The following is a 25123-nucleotide window of genomic DNA, read 5'->3' on the forward strand; positions in this document are numbered from 1 at the left end:
TTGCCCTCCCCCTGTATAGGCTTGCCATTTAAAATGTTTACAGTTACTTCCAGAAAATGCGGCGCAAGCTTCCAGCACCAACAATAATAAAACCATTGTCTAACTATAAATTGGTTCAAGTTTCTTTTCTAGAAAATGTGGAATTGAGTTTTGCACAATTGTTAAGTATTTGCTCCTGGAGTTTTGCTACTTCCTGTTTCTCTCTGCCTTGTTTTATAGTTTCTTTGTTCATATTAGGCCTCCTCACATCTCTGGTTCCTGACCCGTTCACTGTTCCCTTCTTTTGTCTTCCTTTCCTTGCTGCCAACCTGTAGTTCGCATCACTCATTCCCACACCTCGGAGTCCATGTCTTTCACCTACAAACGCACCTCTGCTTCTGTCAGCATTGACACTAAGCCTTCCCGGTCCCAAATGCTTTTTGACTCTGATTCTGACATAGAGGAAGATCCTGAACCCGAGGCTCTTACATATGTTCCATCAGAACCTGAGATAACAGGTGACCCGCATGGAGCACCAGAGCTGCACATGGCTTCCAGTTTCCCAGAAGGCCTTTCTGCTTTCCACACTAATGCTCTCACGGGTTGTGTGTTCAGTCTGCATTAACAGCGTGTGACAAGGAAATGCTGTGAAGGGAATCCACCTGCAGTGGTTGCATGGCAGTCACTGGCCTTAGGGTTTACCATAGCCCTGTGACATCAGAGGGGAATTAAATGTAGCTACAGACCATAAATTAAATGGTATATGAAGATATTTTTGGTCTAGTATTGCAGCACTTTTTTTCTCTTAATTAAAAAAAATATGTCTTAGAAAACAGCTACTTTTCCTACAGGTTGAATTTAGAAATTCTCCAAATGTTCTCCAAATTTCTAATGACTTTTCTGAGAACAAATCTGAAAGTGAAGTGCTTGTAGTTTAGATATTCTGTAAGAAATGAGTTACGAGCTGGTGTTATTCCAGGGAACTCAGTTAAATTCCTTCAAATGTATTTTTTTATGTGGTTGTATGTGTGCTGAAGTGGCTATGATGTATATATTGATGCAAATGCATGTGAGATGAAACTTGAGACATGGTGTGTTTTCGGTTTGTAGCACCTTTAGATGCTACAATCACGTGCCAGCATTTGTACGCTTCCCTGTGCTTTATTTGCAAAATATTACTTATGCTATTACTGTTATCCCTTAGGAAATGTAGAAATTCTCTGTATAAAAAATATTTTACTCATTTTATCTTTCCTCCTGTTGCTCTAATTGAAATTAAGAAGATTGTGATTAACAGGTGAAATATTTGTCATTGACATTGTTGTAATTTTAATCAACATTGTTTTTAGTTGTAAAACAGAATAGTGGATAATGCTAAAAAGTTGTTTTTGTAGTCGAATTTTTATTTTTAATTGTTTCACAAGTTCGTGGTCAGATTTTTTTTACACCGTAGTTATTTTAATGTCCAGCAGTCCAAACACAAAAGCATTTCCTGAGTGGTAATGATTAAAGCACTTTGGGTTACAAAAGGTAGGAGGGTATGAAGATGTGTCCATGGTTGTGTATAAGGTCACAAGATTAGAGGACTCCTTTTACCCTCTGACCTTTAAGAAAATCTCGCCTGCTTTAAAAAGAAACAAGTGTTTGAATACAATATGTTTGTTTGGCTGGGTTGCAGTGCTTTCTTTGCTTAATGCTTTCCACTGTTTATACTTTGGAAACATTGTAGCTGTTGTCTTGTACCATTGCCATCACATGTGCCAGTGTGTTAAACTTGAGGATAATTCACAACAAAAAATAACTTTTTCTCCCCCCCTGTACTGTAGACACAACGAGGCTAGAAGGCTGGCTCTCGTTACCAGTGAGGAACAACACCAAGAGATTTGGATGGGAGAAAAAGGTACATGGAATCAACTTGAGCTTACGTCAGAGATACCAACAAGTCGGAGTTGTTGCAGTGGCTGACTTTCCGTTTTGTTTTCTAAAACAGTATGTTGTTGTGAGCAGTAAGAAGATCCTCTTCTACAACAATGAGCAGGACAAAGAGCAGTCGAACCCTTATATGGTATTAGATATCGAGTGAGTACCATCCATATTTCCTGTCATCTGTCTTCAAATTCACTTCCTTCTTTAAATGACCCAATGGTTTCCGAGTTACAATTTTAATTTTATTTTCAGCAAACTTTTCCATGTCCGACCTGTGACCCAGACAGATGTATACCGAGCAGATGCCAAAGAGATTCCAAGGATATTCCAGGTTAGCTGAATTGGCAACTATCATTTTGAGAATATGGGAATGTAACGTGAAGTGACAAGACTTAGATATCTGGATATGGAGGTTTAATTGATGAAATTACTCTTAAGTCATGAGTTTTTTACAGGCATCATTCTGTGAATTTGTCCGTTTTCTGTGATATAATGCCTGTAATGTTCTGATAATATGATAAGTAATACTGACAAGCTTTTGCTGTTTCCCGTGCTGACATTAAATAGCCCTTGTGAATTGAAAGACCTGACAAGTTCTGTAAAAAGGAAGCCTAACAGTACTGTTACAACAGATCATTTTTATTGCCTGTTGTATTGCCTGTGTCTGTATGTCTTTGATATACGTGTCCATTAATGTTTCACTAATGGTACCAACAGAAAAGTGTTAGGAAAGGATAAATATGTGCTGTTTTAATCAACTATTGCCTTTTCTTGCATTTTAGATCCTGTATGCAAATGAGGGGGAGAGCAAGAAAGATCAGGAATTCCCCGTGGAGCCCTTGCCTATAGGAGAAAAGTCAAGTTACATCTGCCACAAAGGCCACGAGTTCATCCCCACCCTCTATCACTTCCCTACCAACTGCGAGGCTTGCACGAAGCCCCTGTGGAACATGTTCAAGCCGCCCCCTGCTCTGGAGTGCCGCCGCTGCCACATCAAGTGTCACAAGGATCACATGGACAAAAAGGAGGAGGTCATTGCACCTTGCAGAGGTACGCGTGTGAAGGGGGCGTGTGAATTGGTCTGGACTCCCGATGCAGTGATGCTATTCTTTGTTGCTTCAGGGCATCCTGTTTAAACCACTTTTTAAAACACGTTTAAAGAAAAAGTGCTGTTAAATAGGAAGGTGCCATAAAAATACATAAATAAACACGTAATAGGTTTATTCCATGCTGAAAAGAGAAGAGAGAAAACACAACGTTTCGGCTGTGGAGCCTGAAGAACATTGTGATTTCTCTCTTCTCTTTTCAGCATGGAATAGTCCTATTACTTGTTCTTTTGCAGACTATGCATGCCAACACAGCTACCCGCCTGAACCATATAAATACGTATGCTATTTATTCTGTATGTAACAATCAGGGCTTAGGCTATGTAGTGTGGTTCCAAGCTTGTGTTTGAAATGTGGATACAGCTTGTCTCGTTGTGAGGGCAGTTACTGTAAAGTGGGGCTGCAGTTAACACAGGTTTCCAGACGCATTGCAATTTGCATTTTTCCATATGCTCAATAGAATACTTGATCAGTGTGAATTTCTGAAGATGCTCAGGTCTGTATGTTATCAACACTGTGGACACTCTGGGCTGGTGCCGTGGTTGCAGCGTTGAGCTAGCTTGAATTGCAATTGCAAATTCAGGTTTTTAAAAAAATAAGTGGGGGGGGAAATGAACCGGCCCTTAAGAATTCCGTTCAGTTAAGATATTTTGAATTTTTGGTTTATGTGCCGTTTACACGTTTTGCTTATTGCCGCGCTTTAACGTTTCCTGTTCTCCTGTTTGCAGTGAACTACGACGTCTCCACAGCGAAGAATCTGCTGCTGTTGGCCAACTCGCAAGAGGAACAGCAGAAGTGGGTCAGCCGGCTGGTGAAGAAGATTCCAAAGAAGCCGCCCGCGCCAGACCACTTCTCCAGGTCTTCACCCCGAGCTTCCATGAAGGTACAGCCAAACCAGTCCATCCGGCGGCCCAGCCGGCAGCTTCCCCCGAACAAACCAAGGTAACGTTTGGCGTTCTGTCTTTTTTTAACCCTTCCAGTCTGGTTTCAGGCAATCACACAGAACTTCCTTAACGATCTTTCTCACACACATACACCCAACGGGAGTCAAGGGTTTTCTTATTGTCTCCCCCTGAAAAAAGTTCATCATTGCATAACAGTTTTTTTTCTTGTTTATTTTCATTTTTGCACGCTGTGGAGCTCACAAGCTCCACGTTATCACTGGTGTTAGAGTTATATGACTGGTGCATCGGCTGCCTAGATGCATTTCCATTTCAGTATCAGTTCATTTTTAGACTGAAGGCACAGCATCTGGATCCAACCAAGAGCACTGCTGTGTTCGTGGTGATCATTAGTGTGGGGGGTAACGGTAAACCTTCTAATGATTCCACTAAGACTAAAATATATCTTATTTTACAAATGTGCCCTGTTCTGTTTTTCTTTCATACTGAAGCGTAACATTTATTTGCAGTAGGCACATTAAAATAAATCCATGATCATTTTTGTTTGTGCAATTTTATCCAGGCCTTCAAAGCATAAATGTAACGATTGTCCATAAAAAAAATGTTACGGTTGCCACTGAGTTGGACGTATCAATAAAATATTTTAAAACCTAATTAGAAAAAGCGGTTTATATTTCAGTCCTTTATTATCCCATGGAATGCGCCACTTTTAGTGTATTAATCTGTTTGTTTTTTTAATTAGAAAGAAAAGCTCTAATAATAATAGTAAAACATCTGTTTTGTAACTTGCTAACCTAATACACCGGTTAAATGTTGCATGTCATTTTCAAAATTCTCATGTCTCTGGTGTACATTTTAGCCACATACTGAATTAACAAACTAATGATAATATAAACGTCAAATCATAATATTAACATGATTTTCTTTGTCTGTACATCTGAAAAAATGCCTTTTCTCATTTAAATTTCCTGATAATAGCTGGTCACTGTTTCTGTATGTCTTCCCAGGGATTCACCTAATTATATTACCATCAATCATTGCTAAAGCCCAATTTCTTTTTGCCCTACTACATTACCTGCCTCATCCCACCTTTGCAAAACTTACTCTCCTGTCTTGATACTTTTCTGTATCTGGGGTTTCTGACATCACTCCTAAATGGTTCAACTTGACTATTTTAGTCATCGCTGATGCGTTTCTCTTGGGGGTTTTACTTATAAAGTTGGGTTCTTAAAGTCTGGTGTTCAATCCTGGCTTGCCTTTTGACCTTTATGTGCAAAATATTGCAAAAACATAATTCTTCCATCACCAGACTGCATATCATGTTAACTTTGACTGTAACAGAAAAGCCGGTCAACACATTTGTCTTTTCTAGAATTGATTTCAGTAACGTCTTTCACACTGGACAAAGTACATTTTGTTCAGAATTCGGCAGGCAGAATACTGACCAGGTCACATGCAACTGATCACATTACACTTCTGTTAGAATCCATGCACTGGCCTCTTATTGGATTTTGAGTCAGCTTTAAAATCCTCAGCCTCACCTACTGTATAAGGCTTTACAAGGCCTGTCACCTCAGTACCTCTGTCTACTTCCTTCCTCACAACCTTTGTTTGTCTGACTCTGGTCTTCTAGATGTCCCTCAAGCTCCTTTTCACTTTATGGGTGACAGGGCCTTCTCTTGCAACGCCCCAGAGCTCTGGAATTCCACCCGTAGGGAAATCAGAGAATCACCATCTTTTCAGAAAGGCTTTTAGTAATTAGTGCCTGTGTCTGCTCCACTTTCTAACATCTGCACCTGTAACTTCTTGTCATATATATAATAATTATTGTTGTTTTTGTTGTATTGGTTATGGAATAATTCAAAAACTACCTGTCACTTAGGAACTTTTTTGAACAATTTGAACTGTTTTAGGATATATTTATGTGTTTCTAACTTTGGATATTAAGTACCATTTGTACGGCATTGCTAATTATTAATTTGTTTATGTCCATTAAAAAAAGGTATAGCATTATCAATCACAACCAAATGTAAAAGTGTAACTATCTAAAGTAGGAGTTGCACCTACTATTGGATTTGCTCTTACATAAGGAGAATTAAATTTGATCTGAGGATCTCATCCAGCCATTTCTTAAAGGAAGCCATTGTACTGACTTCAACAGCGTGGCTGTTTACTTTTTCACTCTCCCACAACCCATTGGGTAAAGAAGTGCCTCCTGTTCTCAGTTTTAAACTTGTGTCCTCTATTTTGTGTTTCTCTGTTCAGTTTGTAGACATCCACTAGGTTGACTTTGTCAGTGCCCTTTCGGATTATGAATACCTGTATACCAGGTTCCCTTGTAATCTTATGTGTTTAAGACTTGAATGTTTTGGTTCCTTCAGCCCTAAATGTAGTACATTCCCTTATCCCAGCTTCATCTAATTATATTGGTTATGATCGCCAATATAACTACTTGCTGTATTATTTTATGTCTTGCTTGAATGTACGAATATATCGGATTGATCATTTTCTTGCTTCACCTTTACAGTGTAAGTAGCTTCTAAAAAGATATATGTAAGGAGACGGAGAGGGAGTGTATTGGTGTATTGTCAAGAATGTCAGTTTGAGCAGGTTGTGTCTCAGTTTTCTAGTTCCCATTTGCATATTTCCCAGTTTTGGCTTTATTTAGGGTGGTCACATAGTGTGGAAAATAATAAAGAAAGAGAAACATAAGATTAATAAGATATGGCCCAAATATAAAATTAAATAACTAAAGAATTGGGGCTTATTGTGTTTTAGTAACAACTTCATATTAACATAAACATCTTCTGACAGCAGTGTTCCAACATTTCCCCTGAATGGGTTAACACGGGACCTAACTACATTTTCAAATTTTTTTTGTTGCTAACTGTTTTAGCACTGGCCCCATGCTTCGAATCATTCTTCACTGATCTCTTATAAATGTTTTGCTCATACAAACAGTAAGTAATAGGGTGTTTCCATTTCTGCTTCATAATATTGGCATGTAGGCATTACTAATAGTATTTTTACTTTTTCACATGATGCACTGCATTTCACTAAACCTGTTATTACTTGGAATCAAAACTGTGCTGCATGTCATACTAATTCATTGCTAATTTTGTTTTTCACATGCCAGAAATGTATTTTATCCCTTTGTTTTTTCCTCAAGATAACTGACCTAGTGTAAAAATTAGGTTTTTGTGAGATTTGGGCAGTTTATGCGAGTGAAAATTGAGTGAAATCTTTTGAGAATTTGTGTCTGCGCTACCAAATTTGAGAACAGTTGTATTTTCTTCAGAGCTCTCAGATAACGCTTCCTGTTACAGATTGCTTGATTTGGCCCTTAAAGACTGGGATTGGTCATTTGACGATGTTGATGATGATGATGTGTTTGATTTCTGAAGAAATTAGAAGGGGTAACAGAGCTGCCTTGCTGGTGAAGTTGCAGTGATTTGAGATGCATGCTGTTCTCTGAACCGTGCAGGTGTGCCTGGATATGGAAGAGAAACAGTTCAGGTTTGCTTTTGTGTCAGATATCTGTTTTGTTCATTCAGTTGGATTTAATTTCAAAATATATTTAAAACTTACAGAGAATTAAAATTAAAAAATAAAATTCATTACAACTATAAATTATACTGAACTCACGTAGAGACACTGATCACTTCCAGGCACAACTGTACTTCTTCCTTTGTTATGGAAAGCTTTATTATTACTCAATTGTATTTTTGAAGTTATCTTAAATTTTCTTTCTCTTCAGCAATTAACCACGAGCTTTCTGGCTTTCCATTGTCCTATCTCTTACTCTCATTTCTTTTTCAACTGTGTGACCTTAATTGGAAAGCAAACAAGCCTTGTGTACCTGCTGCTTTGTTTTGAACAGTGTGAAAGTTGCTTCTTCAGTGCGTACTTGCACAAGGCTATGGTTTTATTAACCTGCAGGCTCCAGCAAGTTTAGTTCCTTTTATAGTCGTTCTAGAAAACATGCCTACCTGTACAAACACCAATAGCTTATAGAAACCTGTTGTGAACTAACTTAGGCCTTAATTAAACTTGCTAAAGCTTGCCAAGAAAAGGAATGTGCCACAAGCATTAACTGGTTTCTGTCTTAACTGGATAAGACAGACTTGTATGACATTCAAGTTGTGCTTCTGAGTGGCTTTTAAAAACCTTGCAGTGATCCCTAGGCGTTCAACATTTCCCGGTGTTAAAAGGTTTGAGTCACTTACGGTAAGTACAAAGTCAGTTAAAGATGATGTGTACACAACTCTCAAGATCCTGCTAGCCTGAGCCTTTTTGCTAATTAAGTGTTTGCAGATCTTAAATAAGGCTACGTTTCTAAGGGTCAGGCAGTAATGATTGGACCGTGGCAGTCCACTGTGTTGAGCTGCCATGGTCCAAAGGCATTAAACTGTAGGTCTGTGTTAAATCTCTATTGACACAGTGTTTTATGCTCATCACAGCCCTCCCAGGCCGGAACCTCCACGGATTAAAAGGGAAGAATCCAGCAGTGGAGACTGATTTTTTTTTTCTATTAAGCAAATTAATGTTCTGTATTTTGTCTCCATTTTAAATGTAGTTTTACAATAAAACATGCAATAGAGAGGACTGTCTAGGTTCTTGTGGTGTGTACTTGCAGATGCATGATAGATGCAATGTTAAGTGCATGTGAAAGAGAAGTTCATGTGCCATTTGTCTGTGAATCCCTTTTTGCAGTAATCTGTGTGAGAAGCATGCTAGGAGTTTTAGAGTAGTATAAAGTCTGTTTTTTGGAGGAGATGCGGGTTTTGCACGTGCCGTACAATGAGATATAGGTAAAGATCACAGAAAACAGTGGATTATAGTAGAAGCAAAATATTAAAGGGTGAAGTAGATCCTGAAATAATTTCAGTTATCTTGCATCCCTTTTCACAGCAGAGCTGAGATTTTAAATAAACTATGATGTGCACCATTTTCCCTATTTGATTTCATTTTTGAGATATTCCTTATTAGGCCTTTAATCTGTAGTGGAGATTAATATATAGACACACCATAGTACCACATACTGTACATGCTTTAAATATACAATTCTTGGCATAGGGTTATTCTTTTTTCATAAACACTTTGGATTAGCAGAGTGTGATAGAAATGTTAGAAGTAATGACCTGCAGTGTACAGATCCAGGAAATGCACAGTTATAGATGAGACTTAAACAACAGACTTCAAAAATGGTTTTATATTCAACAGATGAAAATTTTAGGTGGCATGAGTGTTTGAGTAGAATTTTTCAGCACCCTAAAACTAACTCGCCATTCTCTCTTGTTTTTTCAGCTAACTCCTTTTTTAATGGAAAACGGTCACTCTTCAAGGTGATGGGTTTCTTCCTTACAAAAAAGACTGAAATCTTACTTGACATATCCCAAATGCACACTAGTATATATAACGTCTTTAGAAAGACATCTTTCTACTGTGGTTTACAGCACTATTCTACAATATAGAAAACTAATCTTCAAGCAAGTGGGTATGGTCTTCGGCCAGGTAACTGGGTCTCTGGTCTGTATGGGTGCTTTTCCTTTGTCTCCATCCTTTATCTGCACAAGTCTTGGGAAATGTATTGCACAGGATGAATGGTTTGGTGACTGTCGAAAAGAACATGCTTTGTTTCAGTCATGTTTTTTTCCCCATGACCAGACCCTCACAAAAGAGTTTCAGGCATGAACTGCAATAGCAGGGATCTGCAGTAGCCATTTCAGAGTGCTTAATCAGACTGGGGAGAACGCAGCAGAATGCCACATCTTCACGCCTTTGGATATACAGTTATCTGCCTTGACTCCACTACATAAAGAGGGAAAAACATAGGCAACAAAACTGTTTCAATAACTTTTTTCCCCACCCAAGAAGTGCAGCTATTCACTCATAAAACCACAGTGGTCTATATGCAGGTTATATGGTATGCATTCAAAACTAGCCATCTGAAGCTGCACGTGAATATTTAGCAGCTTTGATTGTCAGGACATTACCCCATTAGGTTAACTTTGTGAGATCTTGGTTGAAGTTCACTTGTGTAATGCCTTAAACTGTACTTAAAGTGCTTGCCCATTCCCAAACAGTGATGTGTACTTGCAGTACTATCAGATAATTGGTGTGAAGTGGAGTTTGTGCACTATTTATATGCATCACTATTACATCGCTGTATTCCTATCTTTGAATGTATACCTGAATAACGGTTTTTAAGAGGATTGGAAATACTACAAAGAGCAATGTAAGAAGGAAAATGTACATTTTATATCTAAATTATAATATAAAGGAGTGACCTTATTGCCCAACAGAATCCATTGAATGCTATTGTGTATTGTCTTTATATTGCCCTCACTAAGTGCTGGTATTTTGTATCTGCCTTCCGTGTATTCTAGAATGTTATTTTATTATTCTTGAGAAAAAGAACATTTTGTGACTTTTTACTAAACCTTCACAGCACATTTATATAAAATTCACGAACCCTAAAATATTTAATTATAACATACTGTAGATGCATTTTAAGTGTTTTTTTTCTTGTATAGACTTATCTTTACCTATTCTAGTGATAGCTCTACAGAAGTGTGCTGTGAGGACATCCATATCCGTCAAAAACAGGCTTCAGAAATGGCACGCGATTCTATATATATTCTTTTACATGCCATCTTACGTAATGTATAATTTATATTGGCCTGTCCACTTTATATTTAAGAATGTTATGTTGGAAGTGCATGTTTTATACAGCCACCGTATGCTCAAGACAATGTAAACATATTTGACAATAAAACTGTAGCCTTCTGCTTTTGTCTGTTTTCATTTGCAGTTTCTCTTGCATTAGCTTATATAAAACACTGCAGTTCTGGATTTAAAGGTTTTCAAAGTGAAAAACAGGAATTTCTCTCAAGTTCTACAATGTGTTTCTGGAAGTTAAGTCATATGAAACTGCTCCTATAAAGCGATCCTGCAAGATGTGTTTACGGCGTTCTAAGCCTGTTTATACTGTGGATATCGCAGTGCTGAGAACATCATGGGACTGCTGGCGCACAATGCCTGTAGTACATCACTCAGTGGTAGATGAAATGGGTTTATCTTATAGGTAAATGCACTATTGAATTCTATGGGCGGAAAGGACTAATCCTACTACTTGGGTAAATTTGTATGTACTGTATACATAGCAATGGGAATGTTACAAACCCATTCCCATGCAAACACTCACCCACTTCAAATATATACAGTGCCTTGCGAAAGTATTCGGCCCCCTTGAACTTTTCAACCTTTTGCCACATTTCAGGCTTCAAACATAAAGATATAATTTTTTTATTTTATGTGAAGAATCACCAACAAGTGGGACACAATTGTGAAGTGGAACGAAATCTATTGGGTTTTTGAAACTTTTTTAACTAATAAAAAAATGAAAAGTGGGGCGTGCAAAATTATTCGGCCCCCTTGCGTTAATACTTTGTAGAGCCACCTTTTGCTGCGATTACAGCTGCAAGTCGCTTGGGGTATGTCTCTATCAGTTTTGCACATCGAGAGACTGAAATTCTTGCCCATTCTTCCTTGCAAAACAGCTCGAGCTCAGTGAGGTTGGATGGAGAGCGTTTGTGAACAGCAGTTTTCAGCTCTTTCCACAGATTCTCGATTGGATTCAGGTCTGGACTTTGACTTGGCCATTCAAACACCTGGATACGTTTATTTGTGAACCATTCCTTTGTAGATTTTGCTGTATGTTTGGGATCATTGTCTTGTTGGAAGATAAATCTCCGTCCCAGTTTCAGGTCTTTTGCAGACTCCAACAGGTTTTCATCCAGAATGGTCCTGTATTTGGCTGCATCCATCTTCCCCTCAATTTTAACCATCTTCCCTGTCCCTGCTGAAGAAAAGCAGGCCCAAACCATGATGCTGCCACCACCATGTTTGACAGTGGGGATGGTGTGTTGAGGGTGATGAGCTGTGTTGCTTTTACGCCAAACATATCGTTTTGCATTGTGGCCAAAAAGTTCGATTTTGGTTTCATCTGACCAGAGCACCTTCTTCCACATGTTTGGGGTGTCTCCCAGGTGGCTTGTGGCAAACTTTAGACGAGACTTTTTATGGATATCTTTGAGAAATGGCTTTCTTCTTGCCACTCTTCCATAAAGGCCAGATTTGTGCAGTGTAAGACTGATTGTTGTCCTATGGACAGACTCTCCCACCTCAGCTGTAGTTCTCTGCAGTTCATCCAGAGTGAAAATGGGCCTCTTGGCTGCATCTCTGATCAGTCTTCTCCTTGTCTGAGCTGAAAGTTTAGAGGGACGGCCAGGTCTTGGTAGATTTGCAGTGGTCTGATACTCCTTCCATTTCAAGATGATCGCTTGCACAGTGCTCCTTGGGATGTTTGAAGCTTGGGAAATCTTTTTGTATCCAAATCCGGCTTTAAACTTCTCCACAACAGTATTACGGACCTGCCTGGTGTGTTCCTTGGTCTTCATGATGCTCTCTGCGCTTTCAACAGAACCTTGAGACTATCACAGAGCAGGTGCATTTATACAGAGACTTGATTACACACAGGTGGATTCTATTTATCACCATCAGTCATTTAGGACAACATTGGATCATTCAGAGATCCTCGCTGAACTTCTGGAGTGAGTTTGCTGCACTGAAAGTAAAGGGGCCGAATAATTTTGCACGCCCCACTTTTCATTTTTTTATTAGTTAAAAAAGTTTCAAAAATCCAATAGATTTCGTTCCACTTCACAATTGTGTCCCACTTGTTGGTGATTCTTCACATAAAATAAAAATTTTATATCTTTGTTTGAAGCCTGAAATGTGGCAAAAGGTTGAAAAGTTCAAGGGGGCCGAATACTTTCGCAAGGCACTGTAGGTTCTGCTGGCACAGAGGAATGGGGGATTGGTGGGGGGAACGTGTTAGTCTCATGGCAATCTTAGGTGCTTGCAATCAGAAAAACATGATTGGAAAGAACTGCTAACATTTCAAAACCTTATGGGACGTGCCTCTTCAGTTCCATGCACCACCTTCTGCTCCCAGGGCCCAGATACTCTAATTTCCAGGGGGGTTGCTAATATTTTGATCAATAAGTGTGCATCTATCACATATTCTTGATGAGTACTCCACATCAACATGTCTACATATTTCCCTTAGGAAATGGCCATAGATCAGCCTTTATTACAACCGTTGAAAGAATACTGTTCAGCTAACTTGGTGGACCCTGTTTAGCAGGCACAACGTATTATATGTACTATACATCAGGGACTGCATGGAGAAAAGTTGTGTTCATGTGCATTCATTTCTGTGTAATAAAAATATCGTTGTAACCAAATGACTCTTTTTTTTATTCAGTGGCAATTCAGGTGTCCAATTAGTATTACAGAACCATGACAACATTTCTTTGTGATGCCAAAATTCAATACAGCATAATCTCAGATGTTAAAAAATACATTTTACTGGCAAATACCATTGTTGGCTAACATTTCAGGACTAGTTTTCATATAAAAAAACAATACAAATCTGTAAAATCATCCCTCAATATCTGATATACAGAAAGCTTGTGCTAGGTCTTATCTGTGGCTTTGAACACTTAACATGTTAAAATTGTGCTACCAATTGGACTCACAGAGCCATTCTCTTCTGTGCAACAATGAATAAAGATATTCAATGAGAGTTAAAATGTTAAATACAAAACTGAGTTACATTAAAGACAGTAAAAAAAATCATTGCAGTTGACAACCTGTGGAAGTGTAAGAAAATATTTACTACACATAATACCGTAGTCCTGAGTCAGAGAAGGCAGAAACTGGACTTCAGGAACCAGACACCCGGGAGTGGAAAGAATGCATTTATTCCTAAATCTCTTTAGAAAAAGGGTTAAAGGGGGGGAAAAGCCAGAAGGTCACTACCTTTGTGGATGAGATCAGTAGTCCCAACAGGCAAGAGTGCAACCCATTTATGCTGGGTATGAGGGAGTCCTGGCTGGTACTTTTTCTGGGACAATTCAACAAGGGTCAAGGTCAGGATGTGCTCCTTTGAGCTCATGTCCAGTATTTGGCAAGATTGGTAGATTGAACTGTTGTCAGTTGTAATGTCCTAATGTTCAGGCTCAATGTAGGGTAGTGCGAGATATGTCATGATTATGCAACACAGGGAGTTCTAAACTGGCTCTAGCACTATACTGGCACTATATAAAGAAGTTGGATTCTTAACCCCTTTGCTATAGGAACCCTAAATTGTTTTAGGTGCAAAAGAGTAGTGTAATGATCTCTGTAATAAAATAGTTGAACGTGATTACAGACTAAATAAACCATTCTAAACTCTAGGTTTGATATTGAACTTTAAGAACCAGCACCCTGCATAACATGGCAAATGAATCATGAAGACTTAATGAGTTTTCAAAAGAAATAGGGATAAAGTGGTACAGAACATCAGCAGAAGGTTACAGGAAAAGTGAAAGTGAAATGCATGTGATATGACCCAGCCACTACTCTCATGAGGCCGCACTTCCAATCAGAGCAGAGGGGCAAGCAGGAAACTAGATAGGGATGGAACTGTGAACCCAATACTGCCTTTAAAAGATTGCAGTGTTCCGTATCCGAGATGGGAGTCGGTGTTCATTCATCGACTCCTTACAGAAAGCCTGTCTGCATGGGTGATGGTCCAGAAACAAGCCATTACTAAAACGAAAAGAGAATGAACCCAAGATGTCACTGGTTCAAATGGCGGCGGCTCAATCGACCCAAAATGCCGCACAATAGCTCAATCCTTTGGGCCAGCCTTGTATATGCACGTTGGCAGTGAGATCAGTAAGAGGTATGACACTGCTCCAGGTTTTACCTCTCCTGTAAGGCGCGGTGAAGCCTGCAGCATTGTCATGAGAGGTGAGTTGGAGGTGCTCAAAAAAATACATGATTACAGTCCTTATAAACTGTTCTGTCATACAGAATGTACTACAGTCTTACTGAAAGGTACTGGACAGTAGATAAGTGGCTGGTTACCCCACAGAAGAACTGTTTTATAAAGATCCAAACCAAGTTTTAATTCTTGAAGAAGTCACTCAGTCCATCTTCTTTCCAGATCTTCTATAGTACAGTACAGTTCCTGTAACCCAGCCATTCAGACCTGCCATCACTATAAAACGCACAAGAACTGTGGAAAGAAAGAGATTGGCTTAAAGATATAGGCTTTGTATCCTTATGTCCTACACGCTTGAATTTGTTTCAAATGTTTTACTAGTAACTGCCTTTATAGAAACACGGCCTTGAAACCACATTTTAAATTTCCCAACAGGATGTACTTCTCTCACTACTGTGTCCTCATGCACTTTATTTCATTTTTCATGGCATCATTCACTTTGGAATAAATTTAGACAACTTACCTTGAGCATCTCCTGTTGTCATTACTGTGGTAAAAATCCTTGCTGGAAAAAAAAGATGGCTGATGTTAACAAACAACATTTAAAGCATATAAGTTCTAACTATTCTGTGAAACTGACAATGCCTGTGAAAAACTGTATTTCTTGCAACAAAATGCAGTACATCCCTAACTATATAATGCTTCACTGAACACAAGCCAATAAATCTATCTGATCTTCCATTAAGTAACTGTATGGGCATACTATACTGTTCCAGTGTACTTACTGAGGCAGGTGTAGGTGGCCAAACCCCAGGTCAGTGCACTCACTTGCCCAGAGTCTCTGGAAACCCACAAACACTGGAGCTGTGCAATTTTACTGGCAGCACTAATAAAGGTACATAGGCTCTAAAAAATGAACACAGAACACAACATCCATTAATGAAGCTGCTCATGTCACAGGATGTCATTATGAACAAGTATTAGTTGATACTGTACTGATATGTTTTTCTACATGCGCTACTTCATTCTTACGTACAGTATGAGTGTTATGATTGAGAAGTTAATTAAATTTATGACAGTGAAAATATTTTTCCTGCAAGTCTTCAAAAGGCTTCTTATGACCCTTATTCTTTAAAACAATTAGTTAACCAGAAGAATAAAGTACCAAAATCTTTTGACTCATCTCAGTCAGCCCTGCAGTTCTGAAAAGAGAATTTAAGCAAATGCAACATTACCATGGCCACGTCTATTATCCACTTCTGGAGTGTGAGAAGATGCCATCCCCCAACAAACCTGTACAATTTCCAGCTAAGGTCCAATATTATTCTTAAAAATGTAAAAGACACAACACTGAAAATGTCATCACTTACAACAGCATCAGGTTATATAAACACCAAGATGGTAAAATATACCATCGGACATTATGGTACAGTATATCAGAATGCTTTATTCATTTTTGGCATTTGAATGCCTTCCTGTGTTGAATAAAATGAAGTAATAATAATAATTGCTTACACTTATATAGCGCTTTTCTGGACACTCCACTCAAAGCGCTTTACAGGTAATGGGGACTCCCCTCCACCACCACCAATGTGCAGCATCCACCTGGATGATGCGATGGCAGCCATAGTGCGCCAGAACGCTCACCACACACCAGCTATCAGTGGGGAGGAGAGCAGAGTAATGAAGCCAATTCATAGACGGGAATTATTAGGAGGCCATGATTGGTAAGGGCCAATGGGAAATTTGGCCAGGACACTGGGGTTACACCCCTGCTCTTTTCGATAAATGCCCGGGCATTCTTAATGACCATTGAGAGTCAGGACCTCGGTTTTACGTCTCATCAGAAGGACGGCGCCTATTTACAGTATAGTGTCCCCATCACTATACTGGGGCATTAGGACCCACATGGACTGCAGGGTGAGCGCCCCCTGCTGGCCCCACTAACACCTCTTCTAGCAGCAAACTTAGTTTTTCCCCAGGAGGTCTCCTATCCAGGTACTGACCAGGCTCACACCTGCTTAGCTTCAGTGGGTTGCCAGTTGGGAGTTGTAGGGTGATACGGCTGCTGGCTACCAGTACAGTATGCTAACATTTTATTTAAAAATTATTCAATGTATTATCATAGAAACACTGCTAAGACCTTTAATGTTTTTAACTACAATTTCTCTTATTGAAAAACTGGACTGTACTGGGCTGTACGGCATCCCATTCAGTATGCTGAAGGTACATGGAGGATACAGTCCTGCATAGAGCAGACTCTGCTTCAGGTTTCCATTATAGTAGAAAATTATTAGCAGGAGGATCACATCTGAAAAACAAATCTCCATTAGACAACAAGAAATCTGAAGGACATGAAACATAAAATTCTAAAAACAAAACATGTCAAAATAAAAGGTCATTCAGCCCATCTACCCATTTGTTCACTAGTAGCTAACTGATCTGAGGATCATCCCCCAGTGTACTTTGTTCCTTGTTTTTAAATGCCTGCACTTTTTCTCGGTTCCTCATGCCATCCTTAAACAGAATAGCGAGGCATACCAGAGTCAAGCATAGTGAATAATGAAGTTCAAGACAACCAGAAAATGCCTATTAAATAAATAAAAAAAAATAATATTATTTTAGGTTTCTTGGAAAAAAATACTTAAAGACTTTTTTTTATTGGGGAACATACTGTAAGTATTTAATATGCAATGTCTCTTTACTCTTTGGGATTAAAATGGCAATAAACGCAACCATTAACCCTCACACTAAACATGCCCATGTTTCTGGTAAAAACTGAACACTTTAACTTTAAGAGCTATCAAGCAGACAGAGGTTTCAGACCATACCTTGAGCAATGAGAATGGGATATTCCAAGTATGTGGCTGGTGGATAGTCATAATACATCTGGTATAAGATAAACACAATGAATCTAAAATAAAAAAAGAAAGTTTTACAAGCGAGGTAATTCTTTCACATTCAAGTGTTTACGCTAGTGGTACCCCAGAGAACACAGACATAATCTACATTATTTTTAATATTCATTAATATAAGATAAATACAGCTTTAAACTAACTGGATGATGAATCAAGTTAGTTTGATGGGTGGTGTTTTGAAAATAAAGATAAAATCTCTTCGTAGCACAAACTCTACTATACATCAAAAGAAAATATCACTCTGCATGTATGCTTTTAGAAAATACTTTTGTGTTTGCTGCATGAGCACTAAACCTCATTAGTTAGAGAATGGGAGTTGGCTGGGCTTAGGTATTGAGGCGATTTAACCTACTGAAAGTCCAGGCTGGTAAAAACAAAAGTTTAAAAAAAGGGTGGAAAAAAACCGATATGTTCCGCTTATCAAGAGAACAAACACAGACTGAATGGCCTCCTCTTGTTTGCGAGCATTGTTATGTTCTTGTGCTTATTTAGAGGGTTGACTAAGCCTTCAACATCGTGCACACTGTTGCATGCTGGCTGCGAGCAACCCAGGCAGCATTTTCAAACGCGTCCATCAGACAGGCTGTGATCACGGACCACCACACACCGACCAACATCAACACATACTGTTCCATCTTTCAGACAGTTCCCACAGTGCTGCCCCCACAGACTCAGAACTGCCAGGCCACAGCACCACATGCATCAGCAGCTCAACTTAGAGGAAGCAGCCAGTCATTGCTGGCTGACCAGAGGACAGCGCTGGAGCCCAGTGCTCACTGGGAAGTTGCTGTGCGGCGCAAAAGAATGAGGTTTTGTGAGCAAGACCTCAGGTGGACTGGCCAGCAGTGACTAGATGTTCCCTTAAATGGAGGAGATGTGCAGAATGTGCTATTTATTGTAGAGAATAGAGCGGTCCCATGTGATGATTTGGGCAAGATTGTCTAGTAATCCATTTGCAAATTGATGGCAATCAAACCACATGATGCTACATCGATCAAGTATGGTCATCAATTGCTGCCCACCCTGCAGGATTATAGACAGGTAACAACACCCCAGTAGGACAAACCACATCTTCATGGTTTGCTCAGAATGAGAATAATGCAGTAATACTCTGCATAGGCTGCGTGCCTTGATCCCCATTTGTGGGATAAGATGGGGTGATTGGTGGCATCTAGAGGTCACAGACCAGTGGTCAGAAGCTCACAAGACTGAAGACAGCACCTGCAACCTAATGAAAAGCAGGCATCCCAGACGTATAGCTTCCAACAGTGCAACAGTGACCACACATGCTACTAGCTTGTGACTTTCACTGTAGACGCTCTGTTAATCAACGATGTTAATGACTAATATTAATCAGCATCATGTATTGGCCTGCCACACCTGTTCAATAAAAGGCAAGCGTTCCTGCTACAAAAAAGAGGAATTTCTTGCAATATATTTATTTTCATGTCCAGTACAGTTAGTTGTTGTAAAGTTATGTGCAGTCAGTTCAGTACTGGCAACAACGCAGGGCAATTCTATAGATAAGTGTTACAAATTACATTACAATTATAGGAAACTACTAGATTTTATATAACTAAAAGTTCTTGTAGAACAAGTACAATATGCCACCACAACTATTTGAATGGACAGAAAATGCTACAAAATGTAATCTAATCACAGGAAGGCTAAACAAAACACATGCATAATCTTTATCAACTCAAGCAGCATGAAATGATTCCAATTTGAAGAAATGTTGCTGAACTGTAAAGAAATGTATCCCTGCTCAGCCTATACAGAAGCTAAACCTAACTAGGCCAACAGATTTTAAAAACAAATAACACATATCAGGTGTTACAGATAATTCAGACAAACAAGTGTGAAATTAATTTGTACAAAACACTGCATCCACATATCAGTGCTTTTATCAAAGCAACATGCTCGTGCGATTGCATTTTGTAGTGTTTTGCTTAGCAATTTTTCAAAAACATGATGCTTTGGCAATCCCCATATATTCAGATTTAGAAATTCTGTATGCATGATCAATTATGTGATTAATGCTAAACTATTCCTATTTAAATCTGTTTCATTGCAAGATTTCTTCAGAACATTTGTGGGTTTTCTTGTACAAACAAGACAACACTAAACACCTTTACCTTAACTTTAAACCTTTAAACAAGTCACTATATAAAAACATACGGGTAAGGGGTTATTTACAATTTAATAAAGTGTTAAAAAGGGGGTCACTACACACAACAGTACAATCTGAACACCAGAATTGGAAACCCAATTTTGTAATGCAGATTATGTCAATGGAGCTACAACAAATGCCAGGGCAATCACTGTTTTTGCCTTTTACTGCTCAAACTAGTTTATAAATTTTCACTTGTCTCGATCATTTTTTAACATGACCATTATGACTGAATACACAAGCAGACAACTTTTGTTGAGTTTAATGGGGACTCTCAAAGCTTTGACAATAAAGCCCACCACTTCAGCACTACAAAGAATAAACAAAAGAGCACATAGAAAAAAAACTTTGGGCAAAGGAACGTCTATTCACTCGACTAACACACATCAACATCGAGCAATTTCAAGAAGCCGATTTCTGTTAGGGTCTGTGATGCAGTTTTATAATGAAACTTACCAAGGCACGTACGGTATGGTTAAAGAAAACCACAAAAAACTAGCAAGTCATTACTAAGAATTCATTGCATGCAAGTGCATCTAGGGCGGCAAAAACAAGGATTATTTTTATACATACTTTATGAACAACCTCCACGTGTCCTGCTTATTTTGGGATTAAACAGAAACAATTACACTTTGACTGGTATGAATGCAAAGTGACGTATCCTCACACATCTCGATTTCTGCATTACGGGTAACAAATGCGTTTAAATCTAAACTGTGACTAGGTGCATACTGTACTGAGTGTTCTGTTCTGGAGTAAAGTCGCATTCGATTTAATTGAACCTAAATTATTGAACTCGTCTTAAATGAAACAAACCCACCTAATTAACTGGAACAAACAAAACAATTCAACACTATTTTCCACCTAATATAAAAATACTTTGCGTTTCTGTCTATTTTGGTGATCGTCGATTAGCTCCTTAAAATTTAATAACGCAGGCTAGTTTAGTTTAATCCAATGCTGACCCATATTTCGTCTAAACATTACAATTTTTACAGGGCGGTTACTACACACCAGGAAATATGTGACTTAGGTAATTACACTACTTCTCTGGTGTTAATGCATGAAAAATAAAGTAACACAACAAATCTGAAATTCAAATACAGCAGCTCGTCGAACAGTTAAAAAAAATATTAGCTAGCTAAATAACACCGATAGATCGAAGCCAAAGAGGACGAGGAAGTTTTTTTTCTATATTTACATAGAAAACTGTTTCGCTGGAGAACCAACTCTCAAGATTAATCTTTATAAAATATATATAATTTTCTCCCAACAGCACTGCTAGACGTTCTGTAGAAAAGAGAAACCTTACCCTGTTAGTTCTAGTAGGAGGCTTTTCACGCTAATACCTTTGGTTGATTTTGATGAAATGAGCATAATGATTTGTGGGAATTTAAGTACCATACATACAAACAAAGTGCTAAAGTTCGCAAAATTAAGCATCATATCTGCACCCATTATTTAACGTATGGGAGCTGTCAGCAACTCTTTTGACTTGGCTGATCCCTCGGTACTGATGAAGCTATAATATAGTATAGTATTTCCCTTATATGTTATTACAATGCTACCATACGACTTTAAGCAAACACCACTTCCCACCAGCCGACCAATACCCAACGGCACTTTCAAATACGTGGCGGAATACCGTATAGTCGCACAGAAAAGCGAGTCCTTTTTTTAAACGTGTCACTAAGATTCAGATATAAACGCACGACAATTGTATTTGGGAGATGTACAGTATAGGCACATGGAAAGTCACCATAGAAAAAAAGGGAAATACAGCAAACGGGTCAATTACTAAACAAAATGACATATTTTTAAATTGTTTTAAATTACATTATTCTTATTAATAGTTTTACTATTATTTAAATGATAGTTATTATTCTATAGTTGATTATTCATGCTACAGTATATACTTTTTAGGATAGTTTCTGCCAAAAAATGACAGTACCAAAGGAAGTAAAACATCAAAGAATGGGATTTTTGCAAATTTTCTACTGCTAGTGTATCTGTCATGGATATGACTTTAACTTAACCTGTAGCTGATTATACCACCTAGCTATCTTAAGGGCTGTAGGACCCTTTTTCCTGGCAGCAGGTTCTTTATACTGTATATCTTCCACAGACCGGACAAGACAGTTATCTTACAGTACATAGATAAGAGTATTGAGTAATCAGTTCATATGGGTTAAATAACTGTCATGTATAACTGGTTCAAATGGGGATGGCTTTATTTCTTTTTGTTTACGCCCTTTACAGGAACATAATCTCCTTTCCACCCAAACGTCGCCACAGTGCCTTAACCTCTGACCCCCCGATCAACAACAACAGCTCAACAGTTAGTATTAGGAATACTAACACATTTTAACCTAACACCACCAGAGGCACCTTCCGAGGGAGAGAGTGACTTGAGCTACAGAAACACAGAAACACCCATGAACCCTAGCAATCCAAAAACCAGTGTCCCACAGGACGAGTCCAGCATTACCATTCTCCAAAAACAGGTCCAGTCAGTGTCCTGGTGTGCCCCCTGCCCCACAGTACAGAAAGAGATGAAACTCGGTGTACAGTACTTCTTCAATGATCTTTGGTATCCTCTTCAGTCCCGGCCATTCTAAACTATGCTCCCCTCTATCCTGTTTTCTCTCAGTCTAATAGTGGGCAGGGTGGGAGTAAGACGATGCCTGAGCCTTTCGATACTTAGATATGGAGCTGTATACAAAAAAAACATTTTGCACTAAGTCTAACTTAATTCCTTTATTGTCCGAATTGGGAAATTTGTTTTGCAGGCAGAAAAAAGACAAAAAATACACAAGATATTTGACCTAACATGTACCCATTAACAACTAAGAAACACATGCATGAAATGAGAAAATCAAGTCTGCTCTGCCAAGTTTAAGGTCTCATTTGAGGGCTGGAAGTGTCCCTGTGATGTCTTAAGCCAGGGGTTGGAACCTTTCAGAAGGTGCGTGTGAAGAGTTAGCTCACGCACCGAAATTTACAAATGTGCATGCCACTCATACTTATTTTAATGTCAATAATAGCCCTACTTCCATGTTCATTAATAAAAATGTAATATCAAAATATATTGTTATGATGTGAATCTAGATAGAATGGGGACACCTGGCTATCGTCAACATTTCCAGCTTCGCAGCATAGCGATGTTTTCTGAGATGGAGGGGTCCCAGATTCAGTGATCAAAGCAATCGTGAAGAAATATTTCAACTTTGGCCAGAGAGCCATTTAGGGAGAGTGGTATTTAGGGAACTCTTGTCTCCTGTATAAAGAATCCATTGGTTCAAAATTGGCCTCTCTTGGTTATTGGGTGTATTTCTAGAATAGGAAAATAGGTTCCCATTCGTTTTGTGGCATCTATGAATTGGGTTTATCACTCTGCTCTCCTCCCCACTGATAGCTGATTTGTGGTGAGCGTTCTTGCGCACTATGGCTGCCGTCACATCATCCAGGTGGGGCTGCACATTGGTGGTGGTGGAGGGGTAGATAATGTAATTGAAAAAGCAGATCTAATCAACCAATGTACTGTAACATTTTCTGAAAGGTACAATAATGTTACTTGAAACTTACCAGGATGAATATGTCAGAATGTTTATTAAAATTAAATTAACATTTGAAAAAATATTTTGTGACTGACACAAGACTTTATTTAAAAATAGAGATAGTACATCTCAAATTATGGTAGTGAATCCCAAAACACAAACGCATCTTTCTCATTTTGTCTTTTTAGTTCAACTGTTGGGCCACAAAGTAGTGTAGGCCCCTGTCACCTGGCCTCAGTGTGCATGCTGGCTCACTAGCATAGAGCTACTGTACCATCTCAGTTACTGCAGGTAATCAGGGACCTTTCTGGTAAGTGCTTTACCAATTAAATTTGTAATGTACCAGCAGTGAAGCTAACACAGTAGTAAATTGTTTTTTTATCTTTGATTTTGTTAACTCCCTTACAGCTGTATCATAAACTAACTGTAGACATGACTGGGCCTTGTGACACCAACAGAGAAAGGCAATGACTCACAAATCATTTCTGACCACCGAATGGTTTGATCTACAAGGCAAGAGAAAGGTTATTTTTTAAACTCTTTTGAATACTTAATTATAAGTATGTCATAGCCTTGCTGGTAGAAAGACACAGGTGTATTTATTGTAAAAACAATCTTAACCACTATTATTATGCACAGCTGAGACACTTCAACTAACTGTGTAACTTGTCAATGTAATTCTGAGCACCTGGACCAATTTAGGTTCGCAGAAGCAAAGGGGTGAATATTTATGCAATCATCTTATTTTAGTTTTTGAGTTTTCTTTCTATTTTTGCTGACATTTAAGAACATCAGAATGGTCATAAATGGAAGTAGACCGTTTCTTTACCTTTATATTAATGTTATCTACAAAAAAATGTCAATAATAACACTACTTCAGAGCCCAGTGCTTCATACGGTGTAAAATGTATTTTTACAACCCACATAAAAAACTGCTTTTGTCTACATTAAACTTGTCTACATATATTTTTTAAGATGATCTTAATGAAAAGCCTTCTGAAAATCTAAATACAACAAATTATAAATTATTTGAGTATCCTTTACTGGTGTTGCTTGTTCAAATAATTTGAGAGATTAATTAAGCAAGACCTACCTTTTCTAAATCCATGCTAACTCTACCCTAGTGTCATACAGTGGTGTGAAAAAGTGTTTGCCCCCTTCCTGATTTCTTATTTTTTTGCATGTTTGTCACACTGAAATGTTTCAGATCAAACAAATTGAAATATTAGACAAAGATAACACAAGTAAACACAAAATGCAGTTTTTAAATGAAGGTTTTTATTATAAGGGAAAAAAAAATACATAGCCCTGTGTGAAAAAGTGATTGCCCCCTAAACCTAATAACTGGTTGGGCCAACGTTAACAGCAACAACTGCAATCAAGCATTTGCGATAACTGGCAATGAGTCTTTTACAGTACTGTGGAGGAATTTTGGCCCACTCATCTTTGCAGAATTGTTGTAATTCAGCCACATTGGAGGGTTTTCGAGCCTTAACCGCTTTTTTAAGGTCATGCCACAACATCTCAATCGGATTCAGGTCAGGACTTTGACTAGGCCACTCCAAAGTCTTCATTTTGTTTTTCTTAAGCCATTCAGAGGTGGACTTGCTGGTGTGTTTTGGATCATTGTCCAAGTGCGCTTCAGCTTGAGGTGACGAACAGATGGCCGGACATTCTCCTTCAGGATTTTTTGGTAGGCAGCAGAATTCATGGTTCCATTTACCACAG

At 38.6% G+C, this 25123-nt stretch overlaps 2 protein-coding genes across 9 annotated transcripts in view; one reads left to right on the forward strand and one right to left on the reverse strand.

The window, feature by feature from the left end:
* rock2a (rho-associated, coiled-coil containing protein kinase 2a) overlaps positions 1–10708 on the forward strand; it is a 73807-nt gene extending 63099 nt beyond the window's left edge. For 2 of the 8 annotated variants that reach the window (XM_069198798.1, XM_069198839.1), the window contains exons 28-35: positions 315–497; positions 1806–1879; positions 1970–2058; positions 2158–2236; positions 2688–2955; positions 3740–3953; positions 7240–7329; positions 9221–10708. In XM_069198798.1, the coding sequence (XP_069054899.1) occupies positions 315–497; positions 1806–1879; positions 1970–2058; positions 2158–2236; positions 2688–2955; positions 3740–3953; positions 7240–7315 (983 nt within the window). In that variant the 3' untranslated portion in view covers positions 7316–7329; positions 9221–10708. Of the gene's footprint in view, positions 1–314; positions 498–1805; positions 1880–1969; positions 2059–2157; positions 2237–2687; positions 2956–3739; positions 3954–6809; positions 6874–7239; positions 7330–8373 lie in introns of those variants that run through there. The other 6 variants (XM_015351581.2, XM_069198822.1, XM_015351573.2 and 3 more) reach the window with 6 other exon arrangements.
* A 2505-nt stretch (positions 10709–13213) lies between these two features.
* slc66a3 (solute carrier family 66 member 3) lies at positions 13214–21445 on the reverse strand. The gene is made up of 7 exons (XM_006626071.3): positions 21151–21445; positions 17582–17664; positions 16992–17061; positions 15986–16043; positions 15536–15656; positions 15274–15315; positions 13214–15044 (listed from the first exon to the last, which is right to left on the reverse strand). Exons 1-7 carry the CDS (start codon positions 21294–21296, stop codon positions 14953–14955), a joined length of 612 nt encoding a protein of 203 aa, XP_006626134.1. The 5' UTR covers positions 21297–21445; the 3' UTR covers positions 13214–14952.
* Positions 21446–25123: the final 3678 nt, after the last annotated feature.

The sequence above is a fragment of the Lepisosteus oculatus genome, chromosome 2 (genome assembly GCF_040954835.1).
Source record: "Lepisosteus oculatus isolate fLepOcu1 chromosome 2, fLepOcu1.hap2, whole genome shotgun sequence".
Classification (NCBI taxonomy): Eukaryota; Metazoa; Chordata; class Actinopteri; order Semionotiformes; family Lepisosteidae; genus Lepisosteus; species Lepisosteus oculatus.

Bases quoted from the DNA above. Each gene is read 5' to 3' on its own strand.
- slc66a3 (XM_006626071.3), bottom strand. From the start codon at position 21,296: ATGGGTGCAGATATGATGCTTAATTTTGCGAACTTTAGCACTTTGTTT. The intron at 17,665-21,150 runs GTAAGGTTTCTC...TTTTTATTTTAG, and splicing joins CTCCTACTAGAACTAACAGG to ATTCATTGTGTTTATCTTAT. The intron at 17,062-17,581 runs GTATGGTCTGAA...TTTGTTTTTCAG, and splicing joins TCCCATTCTCATTGCTCAAG to ATGTGATCCTCCTGCTAATA.